General features: G+C 38.4%; 1 protein-coding gene across 1 annotated transcript; it reads right to left on the bottom strand.

The window, feature by feature from the left end:
- Positions 1 to 28: 28 nt before the first annotated feature.
- LOC128216700 (tubulin alpha-8 chain-like) lies at positions 29 to 16,813 on the bottom strand. The gene is made up of 9 exons (XM_052923345.1): positions 16,679 to 16,813; positions 11,981 to 12,200; positions 11,574 to 11,722; positions 10,756 to 10,908; positions 10,167 to 10,470; positions 4,715 to 4,810; positions 4,278 to 4,442; positions 1,180 to 1,320; positions 29 to 936 (listed from the first exon to the last, which is right to left on the bottom strand). The coding sequence occupies exons 1-9, from the start codon at positions 16,679 to 16,681 to the stop codon at positions 815 to 817; spliced, it is 1,353 nt and encodes a 450-aa protein (XP_052779305.1). The 5' UTR covers positions 16,682 to 16,813; the 3' UTR covers positions 29 to 814.
- Between the last annotated feature and the right edge of the window lie 1,966 nt (positions 16,814 to 18,779).

The following is an 18,779-nucleotide window of genomic DNA, read 5'->3' as shown; positions in this document are numbered from 1 at the left end:
ATTAAGTTTGAAAATCCGGTGCCAGTGATTTATAATTTTTCAACCTATGATGAATGAAATTGACCTAATCGAACAAGAGACATATACAACTTTCTAAACATATATCTGCTCTAAATACAGATAAAAACATCTTCGAAAACGATTCACATAATATTTTTTATTTCTGACACAGGTTGAAAGAAACATTTGTTTTATTTACTTTTTTTTTAATCGCCGTAACAAATAAACCTTTTCTATGAAACACTGTCCTCTTTTATTTTTCCACGTATGCGATTCTGTCACTTAATTTTCATATACGTATATATATGTCCGTGATATTTATCAGCGACTAGAATAATAATTTTTAAGCAACTAATCACACACTGACTATTTTGCTGTGTTTTAATTAAAGCATTTTTAATTTATACCATTTATTCAATATAACTAAATCAATCAATAAGTCAATCAATCGACCTACCAGTCATTCAATCATTCAGACAAACACTCAATCAATCAATCAATCAATCACGCATACATGACAAAAAAGTAAATGAAGTGCGAAAAGAATGACAAATTTAAGAACATATGACATAAATAAATAAATAAATAAATAAATAAATAATAAAATAAATGAGCGAAACAATTAAACAATATCAATATGTCAACGAATTAATTTTAAAAATAAAAGTAGATAAATACAAGATTGTGAATCTATGTATGGCACTTGCGAATGAATATTTTTTCCGCTGTTTCGAACAGCTGAGAATGGCCGAGGTTACTGGCGGAAACAAACAAACGGTGTTACACAGGAATTCGGGTGCCTTGACCTTTGACCTCAATATTCGTCTTCGTTTTCCAGTGTGTCATCAGTGACGGAATCGACACCGACCTCCTCGTAGTCTTTCTCGAGGGCGGCAAGGTCCTCACGTGCCTCCGCAAACTCACCCTCCTCCATACCTATTTAAATAAAAAAAAATAGTGCGATTTTATTATGCAATCTATCAATAGCCAATTTTAAAACGTCCCTCTACTTCGGATCCGTAGGAAAACCGATTACAGACTCACGTTAACCGCAAACAAAGTTTGCAAACGTGTTTACAAATCATTGATTTAGTCTACGCATGACGGCAGTGGCCTATTAACACATTTCGGCCAGTTCAATCAAAACAAGATTAATCATGATAATTGAAGAGATCGTACCTTCCCCGACATACCAGTGGACGAACGCCCTCTTGGCGTACATCAGATCGAACTTGTGGTCCAGGCGAGCCCAGGCTTCGGCGATGGCCGTCGTGTTGCTCAACATGCACACAGCACGCGGCACCGTCGCCAGGTCGCCACCTTGAAATAGTTGACACTTAAATGCAATACATTGTTTCAAAAAGGTGTATACAACATTGATGCTACAATCTTAATTCGAGTTCGCGTTATATTCATGTACATGAAAAGACAGTTGTTGAGCGGTTACGCGTTGTTTGTATGTTTTACCAAGAAATCCCTGATCGCCAGTTTTCATTCAATGCATGGCTTATCAGCTGTTTAGTCCCTGATTGGACAGTCGGGGATTGGATTGTTTATGGAGAGACACCCCGTCATTTCATTTATACATTTGCCATGTTCTGATTGAACCTTTCGAGTACATCGTTGGAAGAGTATAATATGTTGAGTGAAGTATGACTCAAGATAGGATATGATGCCATACGAAATCATCTAAGAAAAATATTGGGCAAGGCCAATTCATTATAGAAAAAAAATCAAAATCCATGAATTTGTTCTTCAAAAAGTACTGCATTTTAATCTTTCTTTATTTGACAACCTTTACATGATTAGGTGCTTTTATGATGCCACCTCTCTAATCCATGCTATTGACAGTTGAAACGAAAACGCCCCCTTTATCAATAACTGGGTAATTTTTGAAAATTAATTTTAGAAATGACAATTTATTGATCTGTGTATATAAATAGCAATGACATTTGATGTATATCATGACCTAATTTGGTATCAGGTATCGATCACTGATTGCACAAAATTGTATTTGTACGGATAATGGTTATTACAAGGTTGAAGTTTCCTCGATCTATTGTCTCTATTCACAGAATTCCAAATCTAAGGAGTATGATCTTTTAACGTTCTCCTGTAAACAAACTCCTACCCCTAGAGTAAATTACTGAGTGCAAGACTCACAGGGTCTCCCCACAACATCTTAACAGCAATATTATACTAGTTGCTGGCATCACTTGTATATAAGATTGAAGACAATGACTGTCTCTCAACTGTTTTAGCAGAATGAGCATACGTTTCCGTTTCGTAGAACATCGCTACGGTACAATATCCAAACTATTAGGCGCGTAGCTGCCTTTGCGCGAGTATGCGGCTAAATCCACTTGATTCTGACAAAAAAATCAGCCAATGTTGCAGTATGCGTAGTTGACTACATGCTCCTAAAACTATCCATTTTCCAGTACTAGATAAAGCACCTCAGAACACCCAGAATGCACCAGATTGCACCATGGTTTTGAAACATTTCCGAGGGGGCATGCTCATGGACCCCATAGCACAATTATGAATTCACATTAATAGAGGGCTAGCTACGCCCCTGACTATGCACCATGTGTTGCCCCTTTTGTCATAATAAACTGCACGATATGTGAACGATTTTAAAATCAGCACTGCACCAAATTTAAACATCTATTTGGGGGTTTTGTGTCATGCACCAAATATAACTCGATGCTACGCCATATGTAAAAGTTACAAATAAACAAAAAATAATCTTCATCAACAGCATCATCACCCCACCGTCATCACCATAATCACAATGATCATCATTATTATGAAAGTGTGTGTGGGGGGGGGGGGGGCCTGCGTGCGTGTGTGTGTGTGTGTGTGTGTGGGTTTAATTGTTCATACATTCGAATACATTCTATCAACTTTTATTAAAAAAAAAATGTGTAATAGTTTGATGACATGAAGTAATTTCTTAGTGATTTAGAATGGGCGGAGTGATAGTAGCCCTTCTTAATCATTTAAATATTACTTTCACTGATCAGGTCATCTAACTGACTTAGAACACAACCGCATCGGCTAACACATTGTCAATGACACCACAGGGGCAGGGTGCGTTGTTTTAACACAACCAGTTGACCCCCCTCCCCATTTTTAAGAAAACAACAACAACAGATCTTTAAATAATGATGGGGGGAACTGTTACTAATGAAAACTTACAAACAAATTATTGTTTTAATTTTTATTTTATTGTAGATCTTCTTAGATAATAGATTAAAAAATCGAAAAAATAATAATTCTTAAGCGCTATGTTTTAAGTTTTACAATAAATCCATTCAACAATTTTCGAGTTCTGCTTCGGACTAAAATTGGTTGACGAATAAGCATACTAACAAACACAACATATGTCTTACTATCGGAAGATAAAAAACAGAGCAACAAGTAAGGAGTACTATTGTGTACGAATGAAACCCATGTAAATTGGGGGAAAACAATAACGAAATCTTGCAATTTTTGTTGAATTCCTTCCAGTTGTTCGGGGAATGAAAATCGAAGGTAGATAAAGAGATAATTTTGTTTTCAACAATGGGTATAAGAGTTATGATTCTTGCTGGAAGTTGATGATCCATGTTGAATTTATATACTTATCAAGTAGGCTAGTGAGCGGCTGGTAGTTGATGATCCATGTTAAATTTATATACTTATCAAGTAGGCTAGAGAGCGGCTGGTAGTTGATGATTCATGTTAAATTTATATACTTATCAAGTAGGCTTGTGGGCGGCTGGTAGTTGATGATCCATGTTGAATTTATATACTTATCAAGTAGGCTTGTGAGCGGCTGGTAGTTGATGATCCATGTTGAATTTATATACTTATCAAGTAGGCTTGTGAGCGGCTGGTAGTTGATGATCCATGTTAAATTTATATACTTATCAAGTAGGTTAGTAAGCGGCTGGTAGTTGATGATCCATGTTAAATTTATATACTTATCAAGTAGGCTTGTGAGCGGCTGGTAGTTTATGATTCATGTTAAATTTATATACTTATCAAGTAGGCTAGGTAGCGCCTGGTAGTTGATGATCCATGTTAAATTTATATACTTATCAAGTAGGCTTGTGAGCGGCTGGTAGTTGATGATCCATGTTAAATTCATATACTTATCAAGTACGCTAGTGAGCGGCTGGTAGTTGATGATTCATGTTTAAAGACAGGCTGGTACCTGGTGAGTTACGCTTATACTTACCAGGTACGCTTGCGGGAGGCTGGTAGTTTGTGATTTATTTGTAAAAACTTACCAGGTACGCTTGTGGGAGGCTGATAGTTGATTCCGACCTTAAAGCCCGTCGGACACCAGTCTACAAACTGGATGTTCCGTTTCGTCTTGATGTTGGCGATGGCGGCATTGACGTCCTTGGGCACGACATCTCCTCTGTACAGCATACAGCAAGCCATGTACTTGCCTGGAAGGGGGACACCAAACTAAACAATGAATGCGGGATCTCAATAGCTTTATTAAATTTGTTTTGATTGCATTTCATATTCGATTAATTAGAAACACATACTCTTGGGAAAATGGTAAGTAAATGCTTTGGCGCCGATTGCAAGGGACCTAACATTTTAAAACAAACCTCTAATATTCGTGTAAGACGGCATAACGTGTAAAGCATATACGGACAGGTTTAAAGCCCATATGAAAAGACAATCGTGATTAAAAAAGGTAAAAAAAACTTGCCGTGTCTGGGGTCACATTTGACCATTTGATTGGCTGGCTCAAAGCAGGCATTCGTCACTTCCTGTACCGACATCTGCTCATGGAACGCCTTCTCAGCTAGAACATGATGTTAGAAGTTAGAAGTAAGAAGTTTTCTCCCACCTCAGATAAGTAGATCCAATAATTTAACCATGCTAGATATTCTTATCTTGCCCACGGGCGAAGATAGAATGCCCGTATGGAACTCCTTTTTAATGGTCACCACATTGTAATTACCTCCCTTGTTGAAGACTGTCGTCAGTAGCATCATGGAAATCTTGTCTTATGGTAATATTTAGAACGCTAATTAATTATTTCTCGCTTCAAATGTCATCATTAAACAGTTTTCACGCACCATTCAAGAAATAATGCTTCATTCTCCTTAGAACTATTTAAAAAAAACACGATATGACTATTAACATGACTGGATCACTGCGCGCATATCCATGACAACCACGTGCTATCGCATGTCCATACGCAATTATTTCCACTAAGCACAAAAGAGTTCCAGCTAAAAATACATTTTTACTTAATTTTGTTTAACTGAGGTGTGAGAAAAAGCATCTACCATAGCCGCTCGTGTAAGATAGGTTCATCCCGACCCTCGCGCAGGGTGGTGTTAGTAGTTTATACTCCGGGTCCCGGCGTGAGCACATTGAAGGGTCCCAGAGTGACAGTTCAACCACCGCACACCTATCCTGGGCGGTTAACCAGTACTAGGTGCCTTCACCTCTGCAAGGAACTGACAGCTTCTGTACATGCCAGGGGCAGTGGTACAATGCGAATGGTCGTAGAAAGGATTTCATAACCAATCACAACAGAAGTGACCTGGTCCGCCCGGGAATCGAACCCGGGTTGTCCGATTCACTGTCCAACGCTCGGTAAACCTCGTTTCCGCAAAACACCCTACGCTCGGGTCGGAATGAACCTATCTTACACTCTCGGCCATGGAAGATACTTATAATCTTATACTTAAATAATACATAAGATGCAAAACGCCCCTATGTACGAGTACATGTCGAGGGGTGAATGCGAAAAGGTTCTAAGTGACATTAAATAAAAGAGAAGTTAGAACCTTTTCGCTTTCACTCCCTCGATGTGGGCTACTTTCTGTACGCTTCGTCATAGAGGTATGTGTACATTGTACAAGGCATAACACAATGACGATGCAAATGACGTATTAGAGTATCAGTGAGTCTACCAGTTCAAGTTGAAAATAGGTTTCGCCATAGTCTTTTATATTCGACATCAATTGTACATGTACTTGTAATATACACGTACACGAACGCGTGGTGTTTCAGGGTTGAATTGTTGTCTGTGGAGAAAGAGTAATACAGGCTGAAATTTTAGACCAAGTAAAGGAGAAAGATGCCGGGGAGGACCTTGGTCGTACAGGACAGATTATGTACCATGCACGACCTTGTGTGTACATATTAACGAGTGGTAGATAAAAATAGAGAAAACATTGCACGACCGCGCGTACAAGTGGTAACTTTTGGAGCCAAATTGAATATCAAATAGAAGAAATATTAATCAGAGATCACGTGCCATGCACGAACACACCAACATGAGGTTGATACGAGAGCCAAGGTAAAGATAGAAGATAATGCGGACATCGTACCATGCACGACCAAACATAAGTAGCCCACTAAAAGACACACAAAGAAGAAGACAGCTCGTACCATGCACGACCAAACACAATGAGCCAACCCAAAGACACACAAAGAAGAAGACAGCTCGTACCATGCACGACCAAACATAATAAGCCAACTAAAAGACACACAAAGAAGAAGACAGCTCGTACCATGCACGACCAAACATAATTAGCCAACCCAAAGACACAAAGAAGAAGACAGCTCGTACCATGCACGGTCAAACATAATTAGCCAACCCAAAGACACACGAAGAAGACAGCTCGTACCATGCACGACCAAACATAATTAGCCAGCCTTAAGACACACAAAGAAGAAGACAGCTCGTACCATGCACGGCCAAACATAATTAGCCACCTAAAAGACACACAAAGAAGAAAAGAGCGCTTAACATGTACGACCAAACATAATTAGCCAACTAAAAGACACACAAAGAAGAAAAGAGCTCGTAACATGTACGACCAAACATAATTAGCCACCTAAAAGACACAAAATGAAGAAGACAGCTCGTAACATGTACGACCAAACATAATTAGCCACCTAAAAGGCACACAAAAAAGAAAACAGCTCGTACCATGCACGGTCAAACATAATTAGCCACCTAAAAGACACACAAAGAAGAAAAGAGCGCGTAACATGTACCACCAAACATAATTAGCCACCTAAAAGACACAAAATGAAGAAGACAGCTCGTACCATGTACGACCAAACATAATTAGCCACCTAAAAGGCACACAAAAAAGAAAACAGCTCGTACCATGCACGGTCAAACATAATTAGCCACCTAAAAGACACACAAAGAAGAAAAGAGCGCGTAACATGTACGACCAAACATAATTAGCCAACTAAAAGACACAGAAAGAAGAAAAGAGCTCGTAACATGTACGACCAAACATAATTAGCCATCTAAAAGACACACAAAGAAGAAGACAGCTCGTACCATGCGCGGCGAAACATAATAAGCCAACTAAAAGACACACAAAGAAGAAAAGAGAGCGTAACTTGCACGACCAAACATAATAAGCCACCTAAAAGACACACACAGAAGAAAAGAGCGCGTAACATGCACGACCAAACATGATTAGCCAACTAAAAGACATACAAAGAAGAAGAGAGCGCGTAACATGCACGACCAAACATAATAAGCCAACTAAAAGACACACAAAGAAGAAGACAGCTCGTATCATGCACGACCAAACATAATTAGCCAACCCAAAGACACAAAGAAGAAGACAGCTCGTACCATGCACGACCAAACATAATTAGCCAACCCAAAGACACAAAGAAGAAGACAGCTCGTACCATGTACGGCCAAACATAATTAGCCAACCCAAAGACACACGAAGAAGAAGACAGCTCGTACCATGCACGACCAAACATAATTAGCCAACCCAAAGACACACAAAGAAGAAGACAGCTCGTACCATGCACGGCCAAACATAAGTATCCACCTTAAAGACACACAAAGAAGAAAAGAGCGCGTAACATGTACGACCAAACATAATTAGCCAACTAAAAGACACACAAAGAAGAAAAGAGCTCGTAACATGTACGACCAAACATAATTAGACACCTAAAAGACACAAAATGAAGAAGACAGCTCGTACCATGTACGACCAAACATAATTAGCCACCTTAAAGACACACAAAAAAGAAAACAGCTCGTACCATGCACGGTCAAACATAATTAGCCACCTAAAAGACACACAAAGAAGAAAAGAGCGCGTAACATGTACGACCAAACATAATTAGCCAACTAAAAGACACAGAAAGAAGAAAAGAGCTCGTAACATGTACGACCAAACATAATTAGCCAACTAAAAGACACACAAAGAAGAAGACAGCTCGTACCATGCACGGCCAAACATAATAAGCCAACTAAAAGACACACAAAGAAGAAAAGAGAGCGTAACATGCACGACCAAACATAATAAGCCACCTAAAAGACACACAAAGAAGAAAAGAGCGCGTAACATGCACGACCAAACATGATTAGCCAACTAAAAGACATACAAAGAAGAAGAGAGCACGTAACATGCACGACCAAACATAATAAGCCAACTAAAAGACACAAAGAAGAAGACAGCTCGTACCATGCACGGCCAAACATAATTAACCAACTAAAAGACACACAAAGAAAAAGAGAGCTCGTACCATGCAGGTAGACGCGTACGAGCGGTGGTACGAAGAGGCTGTTTCGGAAACTAACGTCGACAATCTGCACGCATGTATTAACTTGAGATGCAAACAATAACATGTGTTTGATCAACTCATACACTGTCTGATATCTCTCCATTACAGGGATTCGAAACCGCAATCATTGACATAAAATGCATCGTATGAAAACATCTGTCGATGAAAAGTAACGAACACCAAAATTAATATGAGAAACATAATGATTTCCCAGCTAAGCTGCTGTAAATCACAGAAATACAGGGCGACTGCACATTTCTCTAAGAGAGTTGCACAGACTCTCGGTGCATATATTACTGAGTTTTACGAGATAAATGATCTCATAAATACTGGATGGTAATCAAAATATGTATTCTAAATGAATATTGATGTGATGCGCCTTGATTGTGGTTACCTTTCTGCGATAAGTTTCGTGTTTTTTTTTACATGTTCTGACTGAGTGGTGCAGAATTGCGCATTACTTTTCTAAAATTTATAAAAAATGAAGTACAATTAAATCGACGTTGAAACATTATTAAAGCTGCACTCTCACAGATTGAACGTTTTGACAACTTTTTTTTATTTTTTGTCTTGGAACGAGCCCATTTATGCTAAAATCCATGGAAACCAGTTAAATAAGACTGCTGACAAAAATTAGATCGCAGATTTTTATAATTAAGTTCAAAAACTGATGTTTTATGCATATTTCTTTAAGCCATAAAACATCAATTTTCGAACGGAAATATGAAAATTTACGATCTGATTTTTTGTCAGCAATCTTATATCATTGGTTTGCAGATATCTACTAAAAAAATTGCACTTTCCAAGACAAAAAATAAAAAAGTTGTAAAAATGGTAAATCTGTGCGAGTGCAGCTTTAAAATACGTTTGAAAAATTACTTTTTGATTTTACGTAAATTTTAGCCGTAACATTTGGAAAATTATATACTTTTCAAACGGCGCTATAATAGATAACAGTTGCACACACACATGTACACATACATGTACACATGCATTCATTTCAAATAAATTGTCTACATGATTTTTATTAATACAGTCGACCCTCGTTGGCTCGAACTCCCAGGGACCGGTGAAAATATCTCGAGTCTCGGGAAACTCGAAACGCTATTGGTAACATTTAATAGAACAAAATCGGTCCTATTTATCCAGTTCGATCCAAGCGAAAATCGACCTAAGCAAATTCGAGCCATCGGGTTTTGACTGTATAAGATTTTAACCGTAATGAGCACTTATTACTTATTAGACATATTTTAACTTTTCAAATTATTTTTAGCGTCGATGTATTCTCTGCCGTACTTCTGCCTAAGTAAAGTGTCTCAGTGGGCGGAAGGTCGGTAGACAATAAAAGAACATTTCAAAAAATAAAATACGTCTATCGATAAAAAGACTTTTTAGCAATGGTTAGTATAGCTATTACAAGCACAACTTATAGATAACAATAAATCACTGCATGACCTAAATCGTTATAACATTAAAACTAGTTTTTCAAAGAATGAAAACATGATATGCACGAATTGAAGTGTTTTATGTTTGGTCCGGCTTGTAGAAATAGTCTATACAAGGACGTAAACGAAACCGTTTTCATTTACCTGAGCAAATGGGCGCGTACGTCACGAGCGGGAAGTGAATTCTGGGATAGGGAACCAGGTTGGTTTGAAACTCCGTCAAGTCAACGTTCAACGCGCCGTCAAAACGTAGGGAGGCTGTGATGGAGGAGACAATCTGGCCTATGAGACGGTTTAAGTTCCGGTATGAGGGCCGCTCAATGTCGAGGTTCCGCCGACATATGTCGTAGATGGCCTCATTGTCGACCATGAAGGCGCAGTCGGAGTGCTCCAGGGTGGTGTGGGTCGTCAAGATAGCGTTGTACGGTTCCACGACCGCCGTCGAGATCTGATATACAATAAATTATAATGTAAATCTGCACGTGCGGTTGCATGCAGTGATATTATATCACGTACACAATGATATATTATGTTGTTGTTTTTTTCTAGCCGGAAACATTCATGCTATTAACATTAAAATGCATTTTCAAATATTGCATAAAGTCCTATCATTTATCTTCAAGTGTTTGCCGACAATCTACATATCTATTTTCAGCTGTGATAAATGCATCGAAGTGTTTTTCTTAGCGTTTTTTTCTCAGTGTTTTTCTTAAAATTTATGAATGATAAATACCGATGGCGCGGGATAGACGGCGAACTCAAGTTTGGATTTCTTGCCGTAGTCGACGGACAAACGCTCCATGAGGAGGGAAGAGAATCCACTTCCGGTGCCGCCCCCGAAACTGTGGAACACCAGGAAGCCCTGCAACCCCGCACAGTGGTCCGCCTGGATGAAATGGTGGGAGAGGGTGGGAGGGGATAAAGTTGATATAAACAAAAACATTTCATTGCAAATTGTTATCAGTGATTATAAAAACTTAGGGGTAAATACAAGGTATCTAAAAAGATATTTGAAACTCTTTCTAAATACCTTTTCTAGAAGTAAAGAACCATAAAGTATGCTTACGATTGTATCAAAAACTTATATATAGCTTTCTTTGGTAGACAACATTTATGAGCAGTGCCAACAACTTTTTTCAACGCTTGAAAATCCATTAACGGTGATTGGATGCCAAAGTATAGTTGCGTTTTAAGCACATAGTCCCATCTATACCAATTAAAAATCCATTTTCCTGAGAAAAGGTGTAAGCATTTACACGAGCTCTTCTTGGTTTTGTGTTGCTGTGTTAATAACCATGGTTCAATATAATTTTTGAAGATTATTTCAAAATCATAATTATGTCATTTTACAAAATATGTATACAACCAGTTGGACCACATTTGATAAACTGAACACGACTGACTACCCACTAATGTTCGTATTTTATGCAGAACATGGTAAAAAAATATCGATCCCGATGATGAATTAACTGCCCCGTACGCTTTTGGCCGCGTCTTTTTTTTTATCCTAACTAAGTATGGCATAATGCTTATACGGACATGTAAACGTACCATTTTCCGTATTTTGTCAAGCACGTGGTCAATGATCTCGCGGCCGATGGTGTAGTGGCCGCGGGCGTAGTTGTTGGCGGCATCTTCCTTGCCGCTAATCAGCTGATCTGGGTGGAACAGCTGCTTGAAGTCGCCCGTTCGAACCTCATCTGGAAGTCAATATTTGAACATATTAATTTGTTGAAAATCTATCGCCGGATATCGGGCAAAGCTGTTTTAAAGATACGAATGCATACCATTGCATAACCGAACTTGAAAGAACATGACAATTACATCCATTTTTACAAATACGGGGGGAATTTGGAGTGGCCCCTTAAGGCAGGTGGCCATTTAAAGCAGGTGACCGTTCAACCAGGTTTGACTGTAATTATCATTTATAAAGACGTGTCAGTGTCACGCGTACGTACCAACAACGCTCGGCTCAAGGTCCACGTAGACGGCACGCGGCACGTGTTTGCCCTGTGACGTCTCGCTAAAGAACGTATTGTAGCTCTCATCGTCGGTAAGCTGTTTGCCGCCGGCCAAGAGGCCGTTCGGGTGGATGCCGTGTTCGAGACAGTACAGCTCCCAGCAGGCGTTCCCCATCTGAACCCCCGCCTGTCCCACGTGCACGGAAATACACTCACGCTGAAAAAAAGTGGGCTTTATTGTAAGAAAGACAATTGGTGTCAAGGATGTGTGTTTAAAAGCAAGCGTTCCTCTTCGCATCTCAGCAGGCACATAAGAGGCTTGTGTGTGTCATTTAACATCTCGCGTGAGCGGATCCTTACGCTGAAATCCGAAATTATTGGATAAAAAAGATGATGTTGGGTTTGTATAGCAAGGGTCATCCTCGGCACCCCAGCGTATCATAACCTAAACGATACCCTGGGCAAATTGGCTAAGGAAACTTCGTAAATCTTGAATATTCATCAGCATTTTCCGACCAATGAAATAGCCGATAACAAAAAGACAATAATCTCCTTTGTGAAATTCTATCAGTATAATTAACAATATCTTGTCTAAAACGGTTGTAAGCCGTGATTTCGTTGGATTATTTAGAACCGAGATTGCATCCGTAACTTCCCGGCCATTTCTGCACTGCATGAAGTGTGTCTCATGCGGCTGGATTTCACCTTATTAATTATTCATGAGTACGAGATTTTTACAGCTGATTGGTCCAGGGTATCATATAGGTTATGAAACGCTTGGGTGCCGAGGATGAGCAAGGGTGTGATAGAAATACAAATGTATTCTCGCATTTTTCCATTACTGGTACATGCAACTCCAAAAAAATCGGACAAGTCGGTGGCACCTGGTGTCAACATTTTCACGTGTCCATTCCATTTAAGAGGGTTAAGATGTTTTTGAACATTTTTTGGTTCTGGATGTTGCTGATATATCGAATTAATATTTGAGGAAATTAGATTTTCAATTTAATGGGGTATCGCAAAATTTTGTCACAAGTCGACCATTGTTCTTAAATATCTTCGTCAGTTTTAGTTCAGCACACATGTTCTTGGTATGATCTTAAAGGAATTAAAGCTATTGCTTGTCTAGGGCTTTGAATCTTTGGTTTTTATTTAGAAAGGGGGTCTGTTCGAAAACCACTTTAAAATAATGGCGTAAATAACCATATATATTTTACTACCTCAACTATTCTTCGACCATATGACACCCAAAGTTATAGGGGTCGAGAGCAATCTCCGGTGAAGTTTCGTGGCCCCATGTCAAACCGTTCTCGAGTTATTGTGCTGATAAACATTGTCTATCTACCGACCGACCGCCCGTCCGACCGACCGACCGACCGACTTACCGACATAAACGTTCAATTGTCGTTCTAAAATCGGCTTACTTCAGGGGAGCGATAGCGACCGCACAATCAACTTCGTTAAATTGTTCATACACTACAGTCGGCTACTATACCCTTCCCAAACAATGCTTAATATTCTCTAATATCAGTTCGGTTTAATATCTAAACCGGCATCAAAGACTCATTGTTATATATGCCGAGAGGATGGGTAAGTATTGTTTGTCTAGTTAAAATTCACTCCATATGTTAAAACCATTAACTACAATTACGTGCAATTCTTGAGAAAGTGTATATGCATGTCAGACAAAATCTTAGAATCTTGAGATTACTGTTGGCTGTGGGAATGAAAAATGCATGTAAAAATATTGCAAGTGAAATCCCGAGCGAAACAGGGGCGTAGCATCATGTAAATTGTCTAGCAGTAAGTCATACTTATACAGTATGTAGAAATAATTCGACATAAATACCTTCGCTATCAACGTTCTAAGAAATCAAAAGTAAACAAAAATAAAGAAGAAAGAGGCTTTCCAGTGCACGTGTACAAAGGTAATACACGAGGCAGCATGGTCAGGTGGGCATTGCAGCTGGAAATTCATAGTCTGTGAGCACAGCATTTTGTCACCACAGTGGACAACCATGAAGTATGGTTGACGAAAGTACCATACCGGGTATACGATTTGAACGGGCGTGGTAGGTAAATTGGCTGTTGGACATTTCGACCCATCGACACTTCGGCTTAGGTTTATAAGGGATCGAAATAACTAAAAATTTCAGAGGGAGATGAAATTTCAGAGGGAGCGAAACGTCCTGGGTAAACCGACTACGAGGTTGAAGAGTTAATGGATGGTCGGGTCAAAATATTCTGATAACGTGTGTTTGTTATGATATAGTCTGCAACACGTGCAGGCTGTCATGATTGTTCATGAGTAAGCGGCGTCGGAATCTTTTTGCCATTGCATGGGGTGGCTTATGTACCGTTCCATTTCTGCTGTTTCACTTTTCATACTTACGCTCATGCTAAAAGCAAAAAATTATTCAAGCAAAAGACATCTGGCGCGTGCCGATGCAGACGAAACTCACGGTAAAATTATGTTTTTCGTCTGCAAAGGTAAGGTCGTCTGCAAAAGTAATAACAGCAAACAGCACCAAACTAAAGACACAAACAACAAGAACAGAAATAAAAATGGCAATAATAATTCAAGGGCTTTGTTGTTGCGTAATAACAATACGTTCAGGACGGGAGGAAATGCCGGATGTATGTTTGTGTTGTTGTTTTTTGGTTGCATTAGCCAAACATAGTTTAGCACATGCAGGATTGACTTCTCTTACATGAAATAACGCGCTTATGTGCGTTTTTATTGTGTGGTTTTCTTTCATTTTCGCGTGTTATTACCTATCCGATGTACAATTGTTTTTAAGCCACAGGCAATCATGTTACATTTCAATGCACCATGACATGTTGGTATCATCAAGAGACCGGGTATTGGTTGCTGACTACTAATATGTACAGTAGATGACCGGACACACAACATAGATACAGTTGTTGTGGGTTGTATTCATATTATTTATTTCAACAGAAATTGGATACAAAGTGACCTGAATATTGCTAATCCATCTTTCCAGACAAAACAAAATGTGTTCGTAAGATTTTAAAGCTGCACTCTCACAGAATTACCGTTTTTACAACTTTGATTCATTTTATTTTTGTCTTTGAATGAGCATTCTTTTTGCGTCAAAATTTGCAAACAAGTGATAAAAGACTGCTGACAAAATATTAGATAGATTAGATAGAAAAAACTGTGACCTATTTTTGTCGGCAGTTTTATATGACTGGTTTACAAAATAGGCGCGTTCCAAGACAAAAAATAAAAAAAAGTTCTTTAGCGGTATGGTATTTCCATATTCTTCCTCTAAACATACTGCGGCATCATTTCAATAACGTCATTTCAAATGAAAACTAAACTTAAGGCGGTCGCGAGGCGTCCAAAATTCGCACAATTAAAAGAGTTTGGCGTAGTAAAATACGAGCCAAAATGAGTCAGTAAAATGCTGTTACCGTGAAAGTATGCTACTTATCGAATATCAGGATAATGTTTAGGATAATTGCTTTTGGAATCACAAAAAACGCAAGCTTAGATAATGCAAGTACTGTTCTAGGTAACAAGGAAAGTCAGTTATAGTCACATCAGAGCAGGTAATGAGAACACAGCCTGACAGGGCTTATCATGAACATCTGGTGAAAACAGCTGGCTGCTTTGCAACTGTCGGGGTGAGAACACAGTTAATTATAGAGGCATAAATGTGTCTGAGAGTTATCGAAAAACAAACCCCAAAACCAACAGCCATAGGTGGCAGCATCAGTCAGATATGGTGGAAACGTGCAGTTTGATACTGCCGCCTATGTCAACAACAACAGCAACTAATAACAACAACAACTGGTAATGGGTAGATCCTGACTCATAGCAGGGGTTAAAGATCTAGAATCGCTGATTATATGTTACAAAATAGTACACATGATGAATTGACATTAAAGATACCATGGAAAGGAATTAATATATGTTATTTAACTTGTTTTCCAATTCATTAATTATCATATTCATGTTTTGTACCTATTGTCTTAATTTTTTGTAATAAAATATTGTTTAAACTAAAGATACCATCACATCGCTATTGTTTGCTTATCTTACACAAACGTGCAGTTATGAATGGTTCGGTGCTGGGAACCATTTCAATAAAAATCTTAGTCGTAGTAGTAAATTGAAATTTTATCAGTGTCATAATTTCGTTATTTTTCAAAATATTTGTGTGAATTAGTCAGTAATAAAAAAAAATTAACATGTTGCCATTGGGTCATACACTAGTGTACAGATTTAAGATTATTGAAATTATGATTAAGATCCTTTAATAAAACGCCCCCCCCCCCCCGGGCAGCGAAAGTTGAGGCTTATTGAGTTCATTATAATGTTTTTTCACCGGGACATCTTTTTCTGAGAACACATTGATTTAAAATAATCATTTCTGTCTTATCACAGGCTAAAATTAAAATGCGCAAAAGGCACGTGCAGTTTGTGTTGCTTGATTGCGGCAACATGTTGAAGCTCTCTGCCACGGCAAGTCAAAATTCGGAGCTTCAGAATAACATCAAATAGAAAATAAGCCGAACAGCCGAAATAGTTTTATAATATTTCAATGTATTTAAAAAACAGTATCAAAAATCGACACATTTGTTCGTACCATGCGAGGGTCTGTCGGATTTTAAAACTTACACACACGAAAAACTACCAAACATGTACAGTTACATAATATAGCTTACCATATTGAAAATCCTTTGTTAGAAAACCAAAAAATAAATAATTGAAAATTAAAACAACAATGAGCAATTATGCACTTTGTCGAGGTGTGTTACGGGACCTCTCACAAAAGCTAGACTGAGTCAAGTGCTGATAAGCGGTTGGCTTTTATCTGCAACATTTCACTTTCTCTGCGTATTGATTTTCTTGCTCATCCTGCATTGGCAATCAGCTGCCTTCCCCTGGAGGTCTGGCAACATCAGCTATGAGTAATATTTCGCCTTTTACCTTTCCCCCTAAACATGATAAATGTTGTAGTCATGGGTGACAATCTGGCATAGAAATAATTATCAAGAAAATGGATGTACAATTAGTTTAACTCCTCGCAACACGATTCAGTTCAGAACCGGTCGACTAGCAAGACTTGAAAATGGTTCTGTTTATGGATGTCAGGAACACGTACAGGCATACCTAGAAATCCTTGTTTTGTAATTATATATAACTGATCAGACTTTACAAGAACCTCGTTCAACGTCGCTATTGCTCCCTTCAAAAATACATCGTCCTTATATAGCTGCCATTTTGCCATTTTATTAAATCAACATTAAGCGATTTGAAGATTTCATTGTCGTTTGTTTGACATTCCGAAGCAGATTAAATGTCAATGCTGTTCAATAGAGACCATATCGACTTTCTAATGCAAATACAGATCGTATGTTGGTTATTTTGGTCAAAGTGACCAAGTCATCTGCATCAAGGACATTGCTATTTCTAGTATAAACCGGGTCAAAATAACGGACTTGTAGATATATATGCGCCATGGTCAGTATGTGTAAAGGTCAATTCTATTTATATGTAAGTAGGTCAATGCCATTGCCCATTCTAGTTGTATCGGTCAAGGTCAATGTTACATCTAGGTAGTTGGGTCAATGCCACTGTTTATTCTAGTCACATGTACATGAGGAAAGACCAGTGTTATTCCTAGCGTTGTTCAGTCTAGTTATATGGATAAGGGTAAGTGTTACTTCTCGATAAATGGGTCAATGCCATGACCCATTCTAGTTATATGGGTCATGGTCATTGTTACGTCTAATTAAATGAGCCAAAGCCATTGACTTGTTAGAGAGAGAGAGAGAGAGAGAGAGACAGAGAGACAGAATGAGAGAGAGAGAGAGAGAGAGAGGGTCAGTGCTACTTCCATGCTAAACAGTTCGATGCCATTGTACCTTAAATTTATATGCATCAAGGTCAGTGTTCCTTCTAGTTAAATAGGTCAAGGTCATTGTTCATTGTAGCTATATTGATCAAGTTCAGTGTCATTTCTATTATTTTTCATTTGATACAGTTTGATCAAGGTCAGTACTGTTCTTAGGTGTGTTTTTCATCGTTTCTACTAGTTTCATAGATCAATGTCATTGTTCAATCTAGTTTTATAGGTCAAGGTCAGTGTTACTCTTAGTTAAATAAATCAACACCATTGTTCTTTTTGGTTAAATTAATCAAGGTCAGTGTAACTCCTCGTAAAATGGGTCAATGCCATTATTAATTGTGGTGATATAGCGCAAGGTCAGTGTAACTTGTATATATGTATTACGCAATGTACTCTTGTATAAGTGGAATAAACTGTCAGTTTTGATCATGTAGTTCAATTGGTCAATGTCTCTGTTCAGTCTGATAATAAAGGTTAAGGTCAGTGTTGCTTCAAGTTGAATGAATAAACACCGTTGTTCATTCTAGTTATATGGATCATGTGCAGTGTTACTACAAGTTGAATGGATCAAAACCATTTTTCATTCTAGTTATATGGATCAAGTGCAGTGTTACTACAAGTTGAATGGATCAAAACCATTGTTCATTCTAGTTATATGGATCAAGTGCAGTGTTGCTTCAAGTTAAATGGATCAAGACCATTGTTCATTCTAGTTATATGGATCAAGTGCAGTGTTACTACAAGTTGAATGGACCAAAACCATTGTTCATTCTAATTATATGGATCAAGACCATTGTTCATTCTAGTTAAATGGATCAAGGTCAGTGTTGCTTCAAGTTGAATGGATCAAGACCATTGTTCATTCTAGTTATATGGATCAAGTGCAATGTTACTAAAAGTTGAATGGATCAAAA

The sequence above is a fragment of the Mya arenaria genome, chromosome 14 (assembly GCF_026914265.1).
Source record: "Mya arenaria isolate MELC-2E11 chromosome 14, ASM2691426v1".
NCBI lineage: Eukaryota > Metazoa > Mollusca > Bivalvia > Myida > Myidae > Mya > Mya arenaria.
Note: the sequence above shows the minus strand (reverse complement) of the source record. Positions and strands in the feature narration are given on the sequence as shown.

Coding starts and splice junctions, on each gene's coding strand:
- LOC128216700 (XM_052923345.1), bottom strand. Junction 1,321..4,277: donor GCCTCCCACAAGCGTACCTG/GTAAGTTTTTAC, acceptor AACTATTTCAAG/GTGGCGACCTGGCGACGGTG. Junction 937..1,179: donor CCACTGGTATGTCGGGGAAG/GTACGATCTCTT, acceptor TTATTTAAATAG/GTATGGAGGAGGGTGAGTTT.